Raw genomic sequence first — 17,853 nt, forward strand, 5'->3', positions numbered from 1 at the left:
GATTTGTTTTCCTGCAAGCAGATGTTGCACCAGATGTGGGTGTGGACCTTATAGAGCTTGGAAGAACATCTGAAGTGTGTGATCGCAAGACAGCCTTCATAAATAACACCCAAGCAGGCAGCTGGGGAAGCTGTCAGGGTATGAGCGTATGGCTGGAGCAGTGCCTCTCAGCTTTGCACAGGCACAGTGTGAAGCTGAGGCCACCGTGCTGCAGCACGTGCTGGTGGTCCCTTGGTCCCAGCCAGCCAAAAGTGGTGTGAGTGGGACCAGTGCCTAGCACCTCCTCTCTGAAGTGCCTGAGGCATTCAGGGGCCCAAGATTGCATAAGGAAAACTTCAAATATTCTTTTGCTGGACAGGAATATGCATTCATGGCCTGAAACTACTGACGTGAGGGGATTTTGCTCTCATAGGAACCTCAAAGAATGTGCTTGCCTGACCAGCTCAGCCAAATCCAGTAGCCATTTAGGAGTACACCCCAGGACTGTAATTAACGGCAGCTTTGCAGTTAGGCTATGTGGTTGTACTTCAGTGATGCAGCTGGCTTCAGTGCTCCCTCACCTCCGGCTATATGGTCCTGCCATGGCACTGTTACCACCATGCCATGCAGCTGCCAGGGAAGGCACATCCCACTGAACTGCAGGAAGATTTTTGTTTGTTCGCTTTTAACATGGCTCACTTCAGTGATGACGTTCACTGGGCTGGCTCCCACAGTAGCTGGGAGTGGGACACGGAAACTTCTGCTGGCTTTGCTCCTGAAGGAACCATCTGGTTTAGCTGTAACATGAGACTGAAGGCAAATGTTAGCCCTACAAGCTCTAAGCCTGGCTGTTCATTCTCACACTTGATTTTAATTAATACCTTATTTTACACAGAATGGAACAGCTTCAGGTGGAGATTTGGATATGCCTGCTACAGACCCCTGAGCTGAAAGGGTAGAGACTGAATTGGCATATGAGGGAGGGGCAGAGGCCAGATATGCTGCAAATGAGATGCAGAAGCAAGGAGCCGAACTGAAAGTTCTCACACCATGGATAGATACCGCAGCTGCCAGGTCTTCTGGCCAGGTTAGGTGTCTCCCTGCTGGCGTGCCAACAGGCACAGGTCCTCTGCTCAGGGTACATGTAACACTGCACTTCTCAGACACTCGAGGGCAGCCCCATACTAGTGCTTTTTGCTGCCCCTTGCAGCACAGCTGACAGCCTGAGAAGATTTCCAGCTCATGCTGAACCCCCTCCAGCCATGAGTATCAGGCCAGTAGTGGCAAGGCTGGTGTTTGTTAATCAGTCTTCACATGTCATCACTGCACTGTGATGTGAGCCCAAGTCCTGACTCTTCTGTTGCAAAATAAAGCCTGTTCCAGAGGTCAGTATTGTAACACAGAGCACGCTGTGACACAAGCCCCTTTGTGGGGATGAGGCCCTTGGATAGCTGGTGAACCATGGGAGCGTAGATGTTGTGCTATTGCTTCAGCACTGGTTCAGATCCACAACTCCTACATCTCCTCCTCCCCCCTGCTTTCCTGGCCCCTGTTCTGCCTCTCCTATTTCCAGATTAAGCTTTTGCTTTACATTTTCATCATCACACACGACAGGAAAAACAGACTGCTGCAGTTGTATGTGAAACCTCAGTTAATTTATTGCAGGCATGAGGCCATAGCTCTTGGAAAGCTGCATCGAGTGTAGTCCATCACCATAATACAACATATTTTTTTCTGGAGCAATAATTTCCAAAGTGCATTTTCATTCACACAGCTTTTCTGATTTATGAAGCACCTGCTCTAAAAATGCTCCTGTTATACAAGAACCTGTACCTCACACATGATCTGCAAAAGAGAGAAGAATTAAATGTAAAGATAATTTTGCTTGAGGCAGAATTGAAGGGGACCACAGCAGTTACTCAAAGGAAAAAAATAAAGGTGAGAATATCAAACCTAGGCTGTTTGGTATCATTGGCACAGATGAGGAGAAAACAAGAGAAGAGCTGACAAAACAAGTACAGGAGGCCCTGTACAAAATATTCACTGATTTCAGCAGGAGTCAGAATGCTTTGTGTTAGAAGCTCAGGAAATTCAGTCAAAACCACACTATCATGATAGGCTGTCTTTCATATGTGAGGAAACTAGTGAGCTATTTCTCCAGTATCTGTATGTGCTCCTGAGCTGGACAGTCAGGTCCTTTGGTTCACCTGGAGAAACCACATTGAGTTCAGGTAGAACACCCACTGTTGGGCAAGGTTCTGGAAAGGATCTGCTCTCTTAAAGTTCATCCTGATGCGTGTGGTCATGGCAAACACCTATATGATCCAGCGATCCCAGGGAGAAAGCTGTTGGTGAAACGGGTCTCGATTCAGGGATGTGTTCCCTCCTGTACTTTTCAATGTAAGGTTTAGCCACTTCCCACACCTGCAAAACAAGGAAGTGAAACAGCAGTCGGAGGCAAAACAAAAGGTCAGGTGAGACATCAATTCACAAGTTCAGGAAACCCTGTAGAAAAGTCATTGAGATGGATGAGAATTACAGGCCTATGTAGGTATGCTGTATGTGATCAGCAGAACCAGAGAAGCAGCCAGAGTGAGGTTTAGGGAGGAGCATATGGATGGAGTTGACAGGAAAAGATACAGCCCCAGTGGGGACAAGATGAAAGGATTAAAGGTGAAAACATCGTGTCTTGTCTTGCTACCAGGTTGATGCTCTGTGTGCAATAGTTGGGAGAGGATCACTATCACTTGCTACAGAACTGCTTGGTCATGAAGGGGATGGGTAAGCAAAACAACAGCTGGCCTGGGCAAATTAAAAGAGGAGGGATGGTGGCTGGGGTTTAAGGCAGAAAAGCAAAATGTTCTACAGCCTCTTTGGTCTTTCCTTCTCTAAGGACTGCAAGAAGAAAAAAAAAGAAAAAAGGGGAATTTTCTTCTCCCATTTGCTTACTCTCTTCAATTCTTCTGTTATATTTTACAAACAAATAAAATAGATGCATACCATAGCTATACAGACACTTGGCCCAGGTTAACACATTTCACCACGGCTATTCCCTCATCCATGTCCCCTTATTGCATCCAGACCATGCCCAAGGGCCTCAAAGCTGGGGAACCCTCACTGCCCCAGAAATGAGCATCACCATCTGGAGAGGCTGCTGACTTCTGTGGACATCTCTGGGGTTATAGGACCCTGCCCTTAAGTAATTGAAAGTTGGACCTATGCCTGGACCCTGCTAGACTTAACAATGTAATCTATTTATTACACGGGGCAAGTTTAGGAACTGATTTCTAGATCTATCCCACTAAAAACTAAGGAAAACCAAACACCAGAAATCTGGTGGGTTTGCCCCAGGCAGAGTCCTGCTTTTAGTGAACCCCATCCAGTGAATATATGGAGGGTTATTTCCAAAGCAGGGCAGCAGCGTGCTCCTCAGGACGGTTCTACCGCTCGTGACGAAAGTCAACACTCGCCTGCTGCTCCACGAGCAGCCTGTGAGCCGCTTCGATGTCTGGGGCCATGAAGCGATCCTTTATCCAAGGCCTGCAACGAGACACATTATGAACATTGGCCAAACATTAACCACCACTGGTGGCAGCTGAGGAGGCGTTTATCTGATCTTACCTCACAACGGAGCGCACAAGGTCGTAGACCTTCTCCAATGGGGTTGTTGTTCTCAGAGGGCGTAGGAATTCAATGCCCTGGCAGGCCGCGAGCAGCTCAATAGCCAGAACTAGGAAATCAGAACAGTGAAAGGGGTTTTTGGCAGGACTAGCTCAAGGTGAGGTTTCCCTCAAAAAGCTATCCCTGGCATTTGTTCTGGATCATATGATATGGTTTCAGGCAATGCGAACAGACAAATGGATCCACACACCCTACAGAGGTGGCCCAGCAGCAGGATTGTGTTATGAATGGTGCTGGGAGCAGTATCCAGCATTTTAGCAAGCAGATTTTGGGTGCTCTGCAGTTCAGTGTGCCAGGAACTCCTGGTCACCACAGTCTTAAATTCATAGGAATCTCTTCCAGAGTATCTTGAAAACTCAAATTAATGGCCATCATAAATCAGAAAATCTCTTTAGGGCTGAGAAGAAAGGGGCCTGAGCTATAAAAGAAAGTTCTGCCTATGAGGCTTGCAAGAGCCCACATGGAAGCACCAGTAAAATTTGAGGTTTGGAAGAGAGTCTTCTGTCTGGAGAAGTTTGCACCTTATCTACCCACCTCACATGTATCATTCATTACTGGCATTAGTTCCTCACTTTCACAGGCCAATTCACCCATGGATCTGAGTGAACCAACTGGATCTAGGAAAGCCTGTTACTCAGCTCACTGTTGAAACACATAGTTTCTCAAACTTTTCTCTGCACACAAAAAATAGTTTCTATAGAACTAAGTCTTCAGAGCACTCAACTGTAAAAACTTAAGTGGGCGAGTTCAGTATTTGTGTACCATGTATTACTCTGCTTTTCCACTACCAGCTGACACGTGCATGTAGGCACATCATCTGCCAAATAAATAAATAAACAACCAAGAGAGCAATCTGTCCTTGTAAGTAAGAGAGGAAAGTTTTGCTGAGTGTTCTGCAGTAAGCACTTTTGTTTCACAAGAAACACCTAGCACTAGATTTACTTGATTTCTATTAGAAATATCAAAATGCTTGTAAAAGTGTGTACTTAATATTTTTGAGGTAGTTCTTTCAGGTGCATTAACTCTTTTTTTCTTAAAATATATCTAAAAAGAATGGCACCAATATCTTCATGTAGTTACATATATAAGGTCTGTCTGGAAATCAGCATTTTAGTTTTACCTTGTTCCACATGTTCAATAACTCTCAAGGCTTTTCTTGCGGCCCATCCTCCCATGGACACATGATCCTCTGTAGCAGCACTGGTTGAGAGAGAATCGACAGAAGAGGGGTGGCACAAGGCTTTGTTTTCAGAAACTGCAAGAAAACAGTGCAATGAATGTAGGACAGAATGGGCACGAGACAGCGGAAGCGATGGCCAACCTGGAGCAAAGAGCCTGTCACCACCTCAGGTCCAACTATTGCTCCTCTTTTGAGAACGCATCAGTGTTTTACCTGGACTAATTTGTAATAAACACCTTGAAAATTACCACTGCCTCTGAAAACAGTAACCAATATCAGCCTTGAGATGCAAATATTAACCAAATATAGAAGGACTTCTCACTCCTCTCCCACCTCCAGGGTTGGGTTGCTCTGACTGAAAGGCCTGATGGAAACTGAAGAAAAAGAGTGGACAGCATCACTGAAATACAAGCCTGGCTTGCCTGTTACTCCAAGGCAACCCTTTGTAAAGAGCATTGGTTTCCTCTGTTTTCAGTCACAGACACTGCCCCTCCCCTGGTTTCAAGACAGCTAGAGATCAGCATCTGGTCTCTTCACATCAGAGTGGAGGCACTTGCAGACCTTCCTCTGGGAAGATGCAGGAGCATGATACAAATCCTCTCCCACCCTCCTTGCCTTGCTACAAGGCTGCTCATGCCCCTCCTCTGGGCACACACCCCCCCAGCTTGGGAGCACTCTGGCCTTGAAAGCGAGGTGCAAGACCTGGAGTAAGTCTCTCAAGCTGTACTCAAAAGCAAGGGGAATTTGACTGCAGGAAGGACTATAGGCACCATACAAAAACAATCTGAGGTTGAGAATTGCTCTTTAGAAGAGAGGAAATGAAGTCTGCATTCACAGTGCTCTGGCTACACACAGATCTTGTCCAACCCATGAAGTCCTGGTGTCGGCTCAGTGATGAGTTAGGAGGCAGGGCAGCTGTTTTCATTCCCCACAGCAAAGACCATAAGTGCCTCAGAATCTCTCACTCCAGATTGCAGAAGCGAGCTGTGAAACCTGAAGCCAAGCAACAGCTAATGCCTGGAGCCAACCTAAACCCTGCCTAGCCAAAAGGAGAAGTTTCCATCCTTCAAACAAGGGGACAAGCACTTTGGCTCCTTTTCCAGCCCTACTTCCCAAAACAGCTTCTAGGCAGGGTGCCTTTATCCCATTGATTTAGTTCACTGACCTTTTTTCCTGCAAGATGTTTATGTACACATTTATCTGATGTGTTCTGTTCCTTTGTCTATTTGCAGCTCTTATAATTTACCCTCTGCACTCACAGCATGTTTATGTTGGCTTGTGCTTTCCTGAACCTATGAACTGTAATATCCCAGAGCTCTTATGTTGATGACTGTAAATGAGAACACTCCCTGCCAATCCCATGAAGATGCAACCAGGCAAGCATTCTCACTAAAGTCCACCTAAGGGTTTGCACGCTCAGAGCACTAAACTTGTCAATGGGTCAGTGCAGAATAAGGAATCCTGAGCTAAAATAATTGCAGCTGCACTTGACTCAAACTTTGCACCCAGCACATTGACATGGAAAACAGGACTGAGATGCCTTTGTATCTGCTATCAAATTACGACTGCCTTGATATAAATGGTCTTTCTAGCTTTCTCTCGATGATATTGCTCAAGCACTTACCCAGGGCAGCTGCTGTGCAGTGTGCTATCATGAAGCCAGAGTTCAGACCTCCTTCAGTGACTAAAAATGCAGGCAGTTCACTGAGCGAGGGGTTGCACAGCCTCTCAATTCTTCTTTCACTAATTGCAGCGAGTTCATGCACACCAATTGCCAAATAGTCCAGAGCCTACAAAAGAAGATCTCATTAAACCAGATGACAGGAAAAACAAACAAATAATAATAATAAAAACAGAAACTTTTTTTTTTTTTCCTCCAAATGCTTAATTACCTTTGCAGGATATTCACCATGAAAATTTCCGCCAGAAATGGTCTCTGCTCTCTCAGCAAACACCATCTTTTTTGAGAAGTTAAGGCACAAACATGAGTGAAAACACAGTTTGCATGACAGAGATCTGCTACTAATCAGAGTATCTTAACTGAAGGAATGTTTATGCTAACAGGTTTCTATTTGCAAGCACATTATATTACATCTGCACATTCACCTTTCAGAAAAAGACCCAATCTCAGTTCTCCAAAGTTATAGATACAATTTTGACGTCTATTTTTCCAAATAGGCTACATAAAACGATGCCTTTGATCAAGGGTGGAAAGGGTGCAAAGAAACACATGTGTTTGGATCCTAACATAGCTCCTCAGTTCCCTGGTAGATTCTCTCCATGCCAGATACTATTTTAGACTGGTTACAAGCAGTAATGTTTATTAGCAATTGATATGATTTTATGTATAGGACCATTATACTACTGAGGGGAACCCAGCCTTGCCCAGCGCAAGAACTGTACACAGAGTTTATGAGGCTGAGCCACAATGGGGCTTACCAGCCATATCTTTTGTCTGCCTTCCGAGAGTGCAGTTTAGTACAGGTTTCACTCATGCTGCACCAACAGATCTACCATATGACAAGTCACCATCTGTCCACGTCCATTTGGTTGCCAAGTCCCATCTAGCTACATAGTCAATAAAGACATATAGAATCTAATGTAGCAAACATTTAACATGCACTAAACCACATGCACACATTGTTTCCTCGCCCCAACACACACTTGCATGCACCAATGCAAACACGGGGAAAGAAAGAGAAGTTGCTGTTGCAACCAATGGTAGTTCTTGACTAAAGCCAGTTACGATGGTTTTTTCCTCCAATGCAAATAATTATATAGAAGAAATGGATAAAAAAGGCAAAGTAAAATTTTACATGTAATAAGGTCATAAAAAAGATACAGGGTTGTCTGTGGCACTATTGATTTCAGTCGTCATGATGTCCTTCACAAAAGCAATTGTATCATTTACAACTCCATGCACCTAGAACAAAAGACATTAACATCTTATCTTAGTACCCACACTTAGTTCATATTCAGGATGTTGACTGAGCTGCAGGTACCCTCTTTCCCATCCTCACAGTCTCTAAATCCATACATGAAGATGGTCTTGGATTTGCTCTTACAATAAGAAACATCACTGTCCATCCTAAACACCCAGAAGATTATATTTACTATTATTATGGCAGTATTGATAAAAGGGTAACCTGAATATGTAATTGTTTACTTGTCTGGGTTGGTTTACCCTAAATGGAAGATAGGTAGAAGTGTTACTAGGGGAGAAGTAGCTTCATAAATCCCCCCCAGAACACAAAACCTCTCATTAATTAATTAACTTCCATTAAGTCCACTGATTTAATAGCTTTGCTCATGCTAAAACATATGAGATCAAGTTTTTGCAGTATGTTTGAGATACTGTATTCTGGCTGCTTCTGGAACCACCTTTCCCCAGTTCATGGTCTTAGCATCAGTGCAGAAGAAATGACCTGCAAAGCCTGCAAGTACAGAAACCAGCACCTTCCCTCTGCTTCTGACACCTTGGCCTCTTTCAGATCTGAATGTAGCTTTGTTAGATGCTGCCCAATGAGTGCGTGCGTGGGATTAATGAATTACGTGTCCATTAATACTAAATTTGAAGTGAGGGAAATGCAAAATAAAACCTCTAATGGAGTCAGACAGCACATAACCGACTGTATTTCTGAGATGGGAACTTCACCATCATTTACCTATTCCTATGAAAGGAAATAAAAGTAAGTTTTTACCTGAGGGCAGCAACGCAATGTGTACGCATCCTGAACTCTGTCACAGAATCTATGGCTCTCTAGAAGGAAACAAAGGAAGAAAACCCAAATATTCCTCATACAAAAGCATACAGGCTACTGTTGAAGAACCCAGCCAGTCCTGAGAGGGTGAAGGCTAAGATTGTTCACCTGCTATTTCTGATGGATGATGGTCAGAATCTAGAAGGGACCTGAATCGAAATGCCACTTCAGCCTGTCCTCGATGCGGGCGCACTGCATGGATATCTAGTAAAATAAGTTAGACTGTTAGGTTTTGTTTCGCTTGCCAACAGCTGTTAAGTGAACAGACAGGAAAGGCTCAGTACCCACCAGTGTCAAAGGCCCTTGTTGTACCCTTCAAGACTTCAAGTGTAAGGGCAGCAATTATGTCAGCTTGTCTAGCTATAGCACCAGCTCTTTCAACTGCTTCACATCCCAGCGAGGTGATCATTTGTGTCCCATTGATGAGAGCCAGACCCTTCAAAGTGAGGGCAGATATTAAGCAAATTCATTGCAGCTATTCCACATGCTGTGATAATTCCCCATCCCTGTGATAATTCTCTGTCTCATATGAATGAGTTAAGGACCTTTGCTCAGCTTCCTGGATCATCCTGAAAGCACAAAATGTACAGCTTGACCTGGTACCTTGCTACATAAATTGTCAATGTTTATGACTACTAAGTCACTATAGACATCGTTGGAGCTCCAGCAGTTTCAAGCAAGAGGTTTGTTTAATGTTATTTCAAGTTCATTTCAATCAAGAAAAGCACAGAAAATATTTATTCTTTTCCAGTCCTTTGAAAGCAGAATGCTATTTTTATTAATTTCTTCTTACATTATTAAACCCCAAAAGTTACGAGCATGAGGGGTGCAAAACCTATAATAACAAGGAAGTGGTATATTGAAAGAGCATTAGAAGTTATAACTGCTGTAAAAGATTTGTTCTAAACAAACATGAGGCCCATGGGAGGCTTCCATTTGCCTTTAGGAGACACTGGATTTGGCTTCCTGCTCCTGGTGCTGTTTTACAGTTACTGAGGTCCATTATCAAAGAGGTTCACAGCCCTCAAACCTGTTGTGTTCTCATGTAAACTAACACTCAGAATGACAATCATCCCACCTAGTTTTAATGATTTAGAAGTCAAATACCTAGTTCAAGTCAGCTCCTGTTATGATCACAGGGCAGACAGGTACGCTGAGAAGGCTTCTTAGACAGCTGTTTCAGGATGATATAATGTGTTTTCTGAAGATGCCTGTGTCCACTAACTACAGAGCCAATCTGAACATCAAGCTTGGGTCTGTCATTTCAAGTCAAGTAGGGTATCACTAGGAGAGGTGAATCCCACTCCTGGTAATTTCATTAATATCCTTCCGGAGCTTGATTAAAACTACCATTAATTCATTTCATGCTTAAATTGTAAGTATAGTGATTGACTATGTATGCTTGTTTTCCATCAGCTAGCTTCATTATACTTTATTACCTCCTTGGGTTTCAAGGTAATTGGTCTCAGACCATGGGCTTCCAGGACCTGTGAAAGAGTTTAATGACAAGGTAATTAATAAAAAAAGTTTTCAGTAATTCAATCACCAAAAAACTTTTAAATCTTAAATGTTTCCATAAATAAAAATATTAAATCCCTTAAGCAATAGGTGAAAAAGACCTTTCTATCACAACCATTTAAAATACAGTTTTTCTGCTGGGCTAAATAAAGAACAGCATTCTTGGGCTTTTAAACTAGCACCTCATTTTCCAGTGCCAGCAGAAGAAGGTAGTAGGAGCAGTGAAGCAAGACACTGTCACAGCCCATTAACATCTACCATGTATTAGTTGATGGAAGAGAGTAATCGGAGAGAAGGCTGGAAACACCTTGGCAAGGTAGTTCTGCCTACACCTTGCCTCATAACAGGTTTGGCTTGGCATAAACTATTCCTTTATAAATTATTCCCTAACCCTTTCTACAGGAGATCTCCAATGACAGAAGTCCTACTCAGTTTATTCTATACATGTCTATTCCATAGAGCAATCACTCTTGTGGGAAATGGAGGAATGGTACAGCCTTGATTCTGATTACACTCCTCTCAACCTTTCCAACTGAAGAGGTAAGACATCTCAGAGGTGTACAACTGTAACTTCCGGTCCTGAAGGTTCAAGACACACTAGCCTGCTTCCTTCTTACTCCTCTCCCTGTGTAGTTCTCAGTACTTCTCCAGCCTACAGTGATGGTACAGCTATCAAATCCATGAATAAATCTGGTGTTCTGGTGTTCAAATGTTCATGGGTAGGAGTGATGGATGTAGCAGAACAAACTAACACAAAAACTTCTGAGGGGCCAGGCACGGAGATACTCAAAGCTAGATCAATCTATTGATGTATTAGTGGCAAATTAACAATTAATTAAAAATTAATTCCATTGTAAAGCTTCCATCTTGTAAAGGAGAATGCTATAAATGTTTCTTGTAACTCTAGTTAATTTCTCAAAAATGAAATGTCCAAACCTGTGTATTCACTTAAAGCATTATAAAATCAGTAGAAATTTTACTGATAAGTTCCTGCCTCACATTAATTACAGTTACTCTCAGCATTTCAAGGTTTGAATTTGAGAGGTGATCTTGGGTTTGTTGGAGCAGTGTTGATGTTCATGGAACTCACAATGTAGTAATTATTCTTTCATTGCTGGTATCGTATTCTGTCCCTCTCTCCAGATCCTAAATTACATCACTACGCTATCTTGTATTGCAATACTGTGGCATGATATTTCTTTAGGACTTAATAACATGCTGCATATTCATATCTGCTCCACATATGTGTGCGTCAGATATTCTATTCTCATGGATCCATCTTCTTCAAGGTGGAGGATGAGTTGCTAAAGGCATTCTAGTCCCAATTCAGACTGGTACAAAAAATCCAAAGTCTTTTACATGCTATCAATCTGAGTGAAAGCTCTCTTTCCCTCAAGGCTGCACACAACTTGGCAAATGAGCCAGCAGGTAGAAAAAACAGCAATCAGCCACATGAATCTTACATATTTAGCATCAGCCCAGCCACTCTTTGGGGACCACATCTTTCCCTCTCCAATTAATCCCAGAGCAAGATGAGAGAGGGGGGCCAAGTCTCCGCTGGCTCCAACTGTCCCTTTTTCTGGGATATAAGGAAGGCAGGATGCTAGGAAGAAAACAAAAACGACTCCTGTTAGAGCTGCCCCTTGATACGCTCCTTTGAAAATAGAGAAGCCAGTATATGAGTGCAGCCACAGTAACATCCTTCAGTCATGGTCAATAGCACCAATAGGACTACTCTTGTTGCAGACTGGGATTTGCTTCTACTCACGTTAGCTGTGGTTTATAAAGAAATTAATTCCTTTCTGCATTTAGCCCTGCATTTAGTTTTGGAGTGGGGTGACCCCAGCCCAGGGTGATTGCATGTACAGCCACACAGCCAGGCAGGTAAAACATCGCTCAGCTCTCCATTGCAGGGTGACCATTGCCGTGGACAAAATCACCTCTTCATTCTCCCTCCACTAAACTCCCAGAAAACATCTTACGATAGAACGGTTTTGGTTGGAAGGGACCTTAAAGATCCCTTCCGCAGTTCCAGCCCCCTGCCATGGGCAGGGACACCTTCCACTAGATCAGGTTGCTCACAGCCCCATCCAGCCTGGCCTTGAGCAATTCCAGAGATGGGGCAACTCTGAGTCCTCTTCCCCCCATCCTGGTCCTCTGATCACTGAATGGGTGGAAATGAAGAAACAGAGCCCAGGGAACTGCAGAAAAAGCAGGAAAGGGACCAGTCCGATTCTTTTCTTTTGCAGAGCTAAACACTAAATTGCAGCTCCTTCACCCACTGTGGGCAGAGGAGGATATAACAGAGGGCAGCACAAAGTCTGTATTCTTTGGGCCTCTTGTATATAAATGTGGCTCTTCTCTCACACACGTGATCTATAGTTTCACAACAATCTTCCAATCTACAGCTGAGAGAAAAAGAGAAGGAAAGTTGAACATAAAACTCAAACACAGGGAGAAGGTGCTCTTTACTTGTCACTGCCACACTGGCATGCCTCACCAGAGGCAATGGACACCAGCTAACGAACAGCACAGCCACCCTTTTGGTTTCCCTGCCACAGCATCTGCGGCAAAGCAGCTTTAACTGCTTTGACAGCTGCAGCCACATGAGCTGCTGACTAGCCACGCACTTCTGCACGGCTGCCTTATAGCCCTTGATTACAAACACTTGTGTAGGTGTCAGGGGGGTCTACTCACAAAAACAGGTGCTGCTCAAGTGGATCTGCTTGACAAACACCAATACGTGTAGTTCTCTACATGGTAATAGCTACCACCCTCCCCAAAATTCCAGCATCCCTAAAGATGGTGTCATACATCAGCACATACCCAACAGGAATTTAGACTTGAGCCTTTGAGGAAGAGCTCACTCACAATCAGAGTCATGCTCCTAGTTAAGCTTAGTATTGAACTAAATACCTGACCTCCCAGAGGCTCATTTCCGAAACTTCTGCCTATTGAAGTTCATTCCTTTCGCTCAGCCTTTCGTGTCAGTTCTTCTCATACCTCAAGTTTTTCAACAGAGGAACAGTCTCTAGTTGTGAGCTTGTAAAGCCAAGCTCTGGTCCTGATCTCTCAGCAACTACCAAGTTGAAAGACCAACATCCATAGCTTGACCCATTGAGCTACACCCTTTAATGAAACAGTTAAAAAGAAAAAATACCAAACCAAACCAAATACAAACTCAAAAAAAAAATACCCCCAAAAACCCCAAAACCCAGAAAGGGGACTTTCTTTAAACATCTTTTTACCGTTAAATGCTTCCATAACTTGCTGGAGCGTTTCTAGGGATATTCCACTGTATCCTTTTGCCAGGACATTGATTCTCAGTGCCAGCAGCATGCGAGATCTCTCTGGGCTCAAAGGTTTCCCCACACCTGAAACAGTTAATCCTGTTGGTTACTAACCCACTACCAACAGTGGCAGAAAAGGGAAACATCAGGCGATTTCTCATTACCTGCTGAATGTGAACGAACCAAGTTCACTTGAAGCTCCCTACGGAGAAGAAAAAAGTAAAACCCCAAATAAGTCTCATTAGGGCTTGTTTTACACAGAAGAGAAGGAAATACTGAAGCAGCCCTCTCATCTAACCACAGAATATAATGTATAGGGTCAAACTGCTTCCTCTTCTTCCTTTCCTGAAAAGAAAGAATGGAGCAAGCTGCACAAACAACTTACCTCAGCTTACTGTTTGGGATGACTGTCCTAGCAAACTTCCCAAACCCTGTGGTGATCCCATAAACAACTGCAAGAAACATACACTGCTGGTTAAGGAGGGAACCTGATTGAGATTTCTGAACAATTAATAGTTAGAGCTAAAAATATTTACCAGTCTGTTCCTTTACGATCCTTTCAATCACTTCTCGTGATTGACTGACTTTAGCTTCAGCTTCAGGTGTGAGCTAAAACATGAGTAGTTTAAATATTAGTTTATCTGTCATCATTTAAGTTATAAAAAGATAAACATGTAATTTTTAGCCAAATTTATTCAGAATCTTTACCTTGATCTTGTAGAGCCCCTTTCCTAAATTGACCAAGTCCTCCGTTGTTAAACTGTTGCCATCTAAAGAAATATACTACACCAAAGAACCACCTTTTAGTTTGGGATATGTATAAAGTCTCTTAATAATCAGAATTAAAACAAATACAGTTAAAACTCAGCAATGAAAGGAAGGTTGCTCATGCTCATTTGTAAGACAGGAACTCACTAACAGAAATAGAGTAAGCACATTATAATTGAATTTCCTAGGCCCAGCCAGTCTAACAGCCCCTGCACTTGTGAATGCTGCAGTGGCTCAACTCTCAGCACGTTTTGGTGAGTAGCAGGATTTGTTACAGAGTTGTAAAATCACTGGTATTTCCTACCTGTTCTGGTTCTCGGTATTTGCTGTATCTGAAAGTTCTGTAAAGGAAAACAAAGGGCAGACCAGACTTCACACATACTGACCATTTGATTACAGTTGGTAATGTGTTTTAAGAATGAAGGAACTCTAAAAGAATAGGAAAATCTAGAGAATTCTAGATGTGGAATTATAAGTAGTTCACATAGCACTCAAAAAAGGATACAAATGAACTCCTTCTGGCTGAGATGGTATGAAATCTGGAGACATTATATCTCCTTCTATAACTAGGAGAAATATGCAGAATAAACACCAGTGGAATTAAATTACATTCTACATATGAATTAATCATTTATTCATTATAATACAACTGCAAATTAGAATTCTTACAGCCATATCAGCCCTGAATGTATCTGTATGCTTCCAGGAAAATAGCAAGGAAGTATGTAGTCATTTAAGGTACTCTAAAGGCAAAAGTAGAACAGCCTAAGCCAAGCACATATTATATATGACATCATATGCAGGTGATGCATCTAGAATCCCATGCCTTCTAAGCTTTATATAGTTCTGTTCCTAAAAGCAATATTCTTGAAACATTTTGGCATTTTTCCATAAAAGTCATAGATGCTCTCTCAGATGTAATTTTAGATAAACTAAGACAGAGTTTGCTGACACAGATGCCAACGTGGTCATTCTGCGATGTGTTGCTTTGCTTACCAACTTCAACAAATTCATTGTCCTCCAGAGCATCCTCCAGTGTATCTTCAAGATCCAGCAAGCCAAGTCCCTTGCACCTTCGAATGTAAAATTTTACTTCTTCCACCGAGGCAAATCCCCCATTATCGGGTTTGTTCTTCATGTACCGTCTCACAGCTTCCTTTCCCAGCCACCTAACTGTGCTGGTGCTGCTTTGGCACGGCACTGCCAGCCATTCTCCTCGGACATGCACCGTGTATCTCGGCATGCCTTCTCTCCAAAACCGTCCCTTGACCAAGAAGGGCTGCAGTGTGCAGCAGCCTTACATTTACCATGCGATGGCCTGAAGAGCAGCTTCTAGCTGGAGCCCAGTGTCGCAATCAGAGAGAGGCAAAAATCCGCCCTCAAAATCCCCGCCTTTGTAAATAAGTGAGATCAATGTATTCAACTGACTTCATCCAATCAAACCAATCCCAGGGAGAACTCCCTTTCCATGGAAAGGCAAGCCCCCCAAACTATTGACACAAGACTTTTTTTCCCCAAAGATCACATCAGGAATATAGAAATGAAAATCCAGGAGCTGGATCTTATGTACGAAGAATAGATAAATAAATCAGACTAAGCTGGAATGCAACTGTTCTAAAAACTTACGGGTTTAACAGGAGTTAACAGAGTTTGCACCTGGCAGTAGATCACACTGATGAAAGCCTCCATGATGGACAGGGCTGGAGAAGTCACCCTGTTATTATGGGTTGGTCATGGCTGCTCGGATTGGAATGAACATGGATTATACTACCTTCACACCTCTATCTAGTGCATGATAGAAGCAGGCAGTAGAGGAAGAAAGCCCTTTGCTCAGTCCCCTGCTGAAGTCTGAAAACACACTATTGTATTGTAGGTGAGGAAAACACACAAATTTTCATTACCCTTTCACTTATGATCTGGAAGATGTTGTTACAACAGGTAGCAACAAACACTAGGCCACAACTGCACACTGCCAAGCCTGGTGCTGCCATATCATGCTTCTTTCGTAGGCAGACGCGAAGAGGAAAAGAAGTGGAGAAACACCTATTAAGATGGTGCCAAAGTAAAGTTTAGCAATAACCATGTCCACCCAGAAGCTGAAAATACCTTTGTCTTTAAAGACAAAACAATAACACCACTTGTAGTCCGTACTACCCACAATAGTGTTCCCAGACAAAAGCACTACTATAAAGTGCACTCACCTGTGGTTGAATTGTTGTAGGGAATTTTGACTTGAGACCCACAGATGGGAGTCTCTATGTGGGAGATTAGACAGACATACTGCCCCAGCAGAGCAGGACTCTAGTGAAAACCATGCCTGCCACTAATTTTTTCTAGCTCTGACAGCAAGAAAACAGGATTATCTGGCAGCATGAACTGCCAATTCACCATATGTGATAAATGGGCTTTTAAAACAAAATATTTCCCCAAAACTAGTAATATAAGACATTTCTAAAATAAAGAATGGGAGTTTTCATCACAATCTGATAGCTTGACCCAGAACCTGTTAACACCAGGTACCCCCTTCTCCTACCAGAGCCTTCCTTGAGAGAATCACTGTTTGTTCAGGTGATGCTGTAGCAGAAGCCTGATTAGGTTTTGGGAGTGAATGAAAGGAACTGCCTAAATTTCTAACCTGAAATATAGAAAAATTCTGTTCAGTGAGTTTTCCAGCAGAAATTATCACTTCTTCAGAGGAGTAGCAAGAAGAGATGAACGGCTCATTAGGTTCTTCACACAAGCCTGTAAACTCTTTACATACAAGGAAATTACACTATTTTATTTCAAAAAAAGCCAGGATTTTATTGTGTTTATCAAAAATTGAGTGTCACAACATTCATAGGAAGAATATAAACTCACTTTTGAGCCTCATTCACCTAGCAGTTAATTTTTTGAATCATTTTTATTTAAACTACATACATGGGTTAAAGTTGAATGGAAGAACTCAGGATGCCTTGAATTAATAGAATCCAACAAACCTCTTAATGTCTTAACTTATGTTAGAGCTCTCAGCATGAAAAGATTGATCTCCTGGTAAAGCACATAACTTCATCTGCTTGAAAGCTTATACCGACCAAAACTCAGAACAGAAATAAATCGATAGGCTCTCCACTCCCACTCTAAGTGGGAGTAATTAACCCTAAATTGTTAAATAACTAACCCATAGTTATTAAACCCAAGCCTTGTGCCACAACCTATATTTGGTCTCTTCCTCCTCTGAAACACCACTTTTTCAAAATGATTTTTACTCCATGATATGGGGTTATCTCTATGTTCAACAGACGCTTACTGATCATCCCCAGGAAAAGCAGCTCTTGCCAAACTCACTTCAAAAAACAATCTACAGATGGCAGCATTCACAACAGCTTCACCTAAACCATCCACTTGAACTGCAGTGCTGTAACAATTATAAGGAAAATGGCACCTCTGACTGTTTTTAAACTTATCTCTAAGTTGTGATAGTAGCATAAGGGGAATTGCCCAGAACTGCTTAAAAACGCAACTATGACAAAGTTCAAACAGGGGAAGGAAAGACTTGGGCTTTAGACCCTCCTATACAGTGGGTTGAAATCCATTTGCATCTTCACAGCCCTCTTGGACCTGTAATAAAAATTTCTCCCTCAACACAGAAGAGCAAACAAAACAAAACCATTATTTGAAAACTTTTCATACATAT

The 17,853-nt window shown here is 42.6% G+C and overlaps 1 protein-coding gene across 2 annotated transcripts; it reads right to left on the minus strand.

Annotated features, from left to right (window-relative positions):
• Nucleotides 1-1,604: 1,604 nt before the first annotated feature.
• Nucleotides 1,605-15,673, minus strand: HAL (histidine ammonia-lyase). 2 transcript variants are annotated; one of them, XM_030478932.1, is made up of 20 exons: nt 15,174-15,668; nt 14,683-14,743; nt 14,482-14,509; nt 14,118-14,192; nt 13,946-14,018; nt 13,795-13,861; nt 13,574-13,611; nt 13,368-13,493; nt 11,583-11,722; nt 10,041-10,088; nt 8,890-9,037; nt 8,710-8,805; nt 8,542-8,600; nt 7,683-7,763; nt 6,733-6,798; nt 6,465-6,630; nt 4,781-4,915; nt 3,601-3,709; nt 3,450-3,519; nt 1,605-2,403 (listed from the first exon to the last, which is right to left on the minus strand). In XM_030478932.1, exons 1-20 carry the CDS (start codon nt 15,418-15,420, stop codon nt 2,257-2,259), a joined length of 1,980 nt encoding a protein of 659 aa, XP_030334792.1. In that variant the 5' UTR covers nt 15,421-15,668; the 3' UTR covers nt 1,605-2,256. The 2 variants fall into 2 exon arrangements, with proteins under 2 accessions (XP_030334792.1, XP_030334793.1); XM_030478933.1 differs by lacking the exon at nt 3,450-3,519 and having other exon boundaries at nt 15,174-15,673.
• Between the last annotated feature and the right edge of the window lie 2,180 nt (nt 15,674-17,853).

This window comes from Strigops habroptila, chromosome 3, assembly GCF_004027225.2.
Source record: "Strigops habroptila isolate Jane chromosome 3, bStrHab1.2.pri, whole genome shotgun sequence".
Lineage (NCBI taxonomy): Eukaryota > Metazoa > Chordata > Aves > Psittaciformes > Psittacidae > Strigops > Strigops habroptila.

Coding starts and splice junctions, on each gene's coding strand:
- HAL (XM_030478932.1), bottom strand. CDS start 15,420: ATGCCGAGATACACGGTGCATGTCCGAGGAGAATGGCTGGCAGTGCCG. Junction 9,038..10,040: donor TTACCTTGAAACCCAAGGAG/GTAATAAAGTAT, acceptor CTCACTTTGAAG/GGTCTGGCTCTCATCAATGG. Junction 4,916..6,464: donor CTGCACAGCAGCTGCCCTGG/GTAAGTGCTTGA, acceptor GTTTTCTTGCAG/TTTCTGAAAACAAAGCCTTG.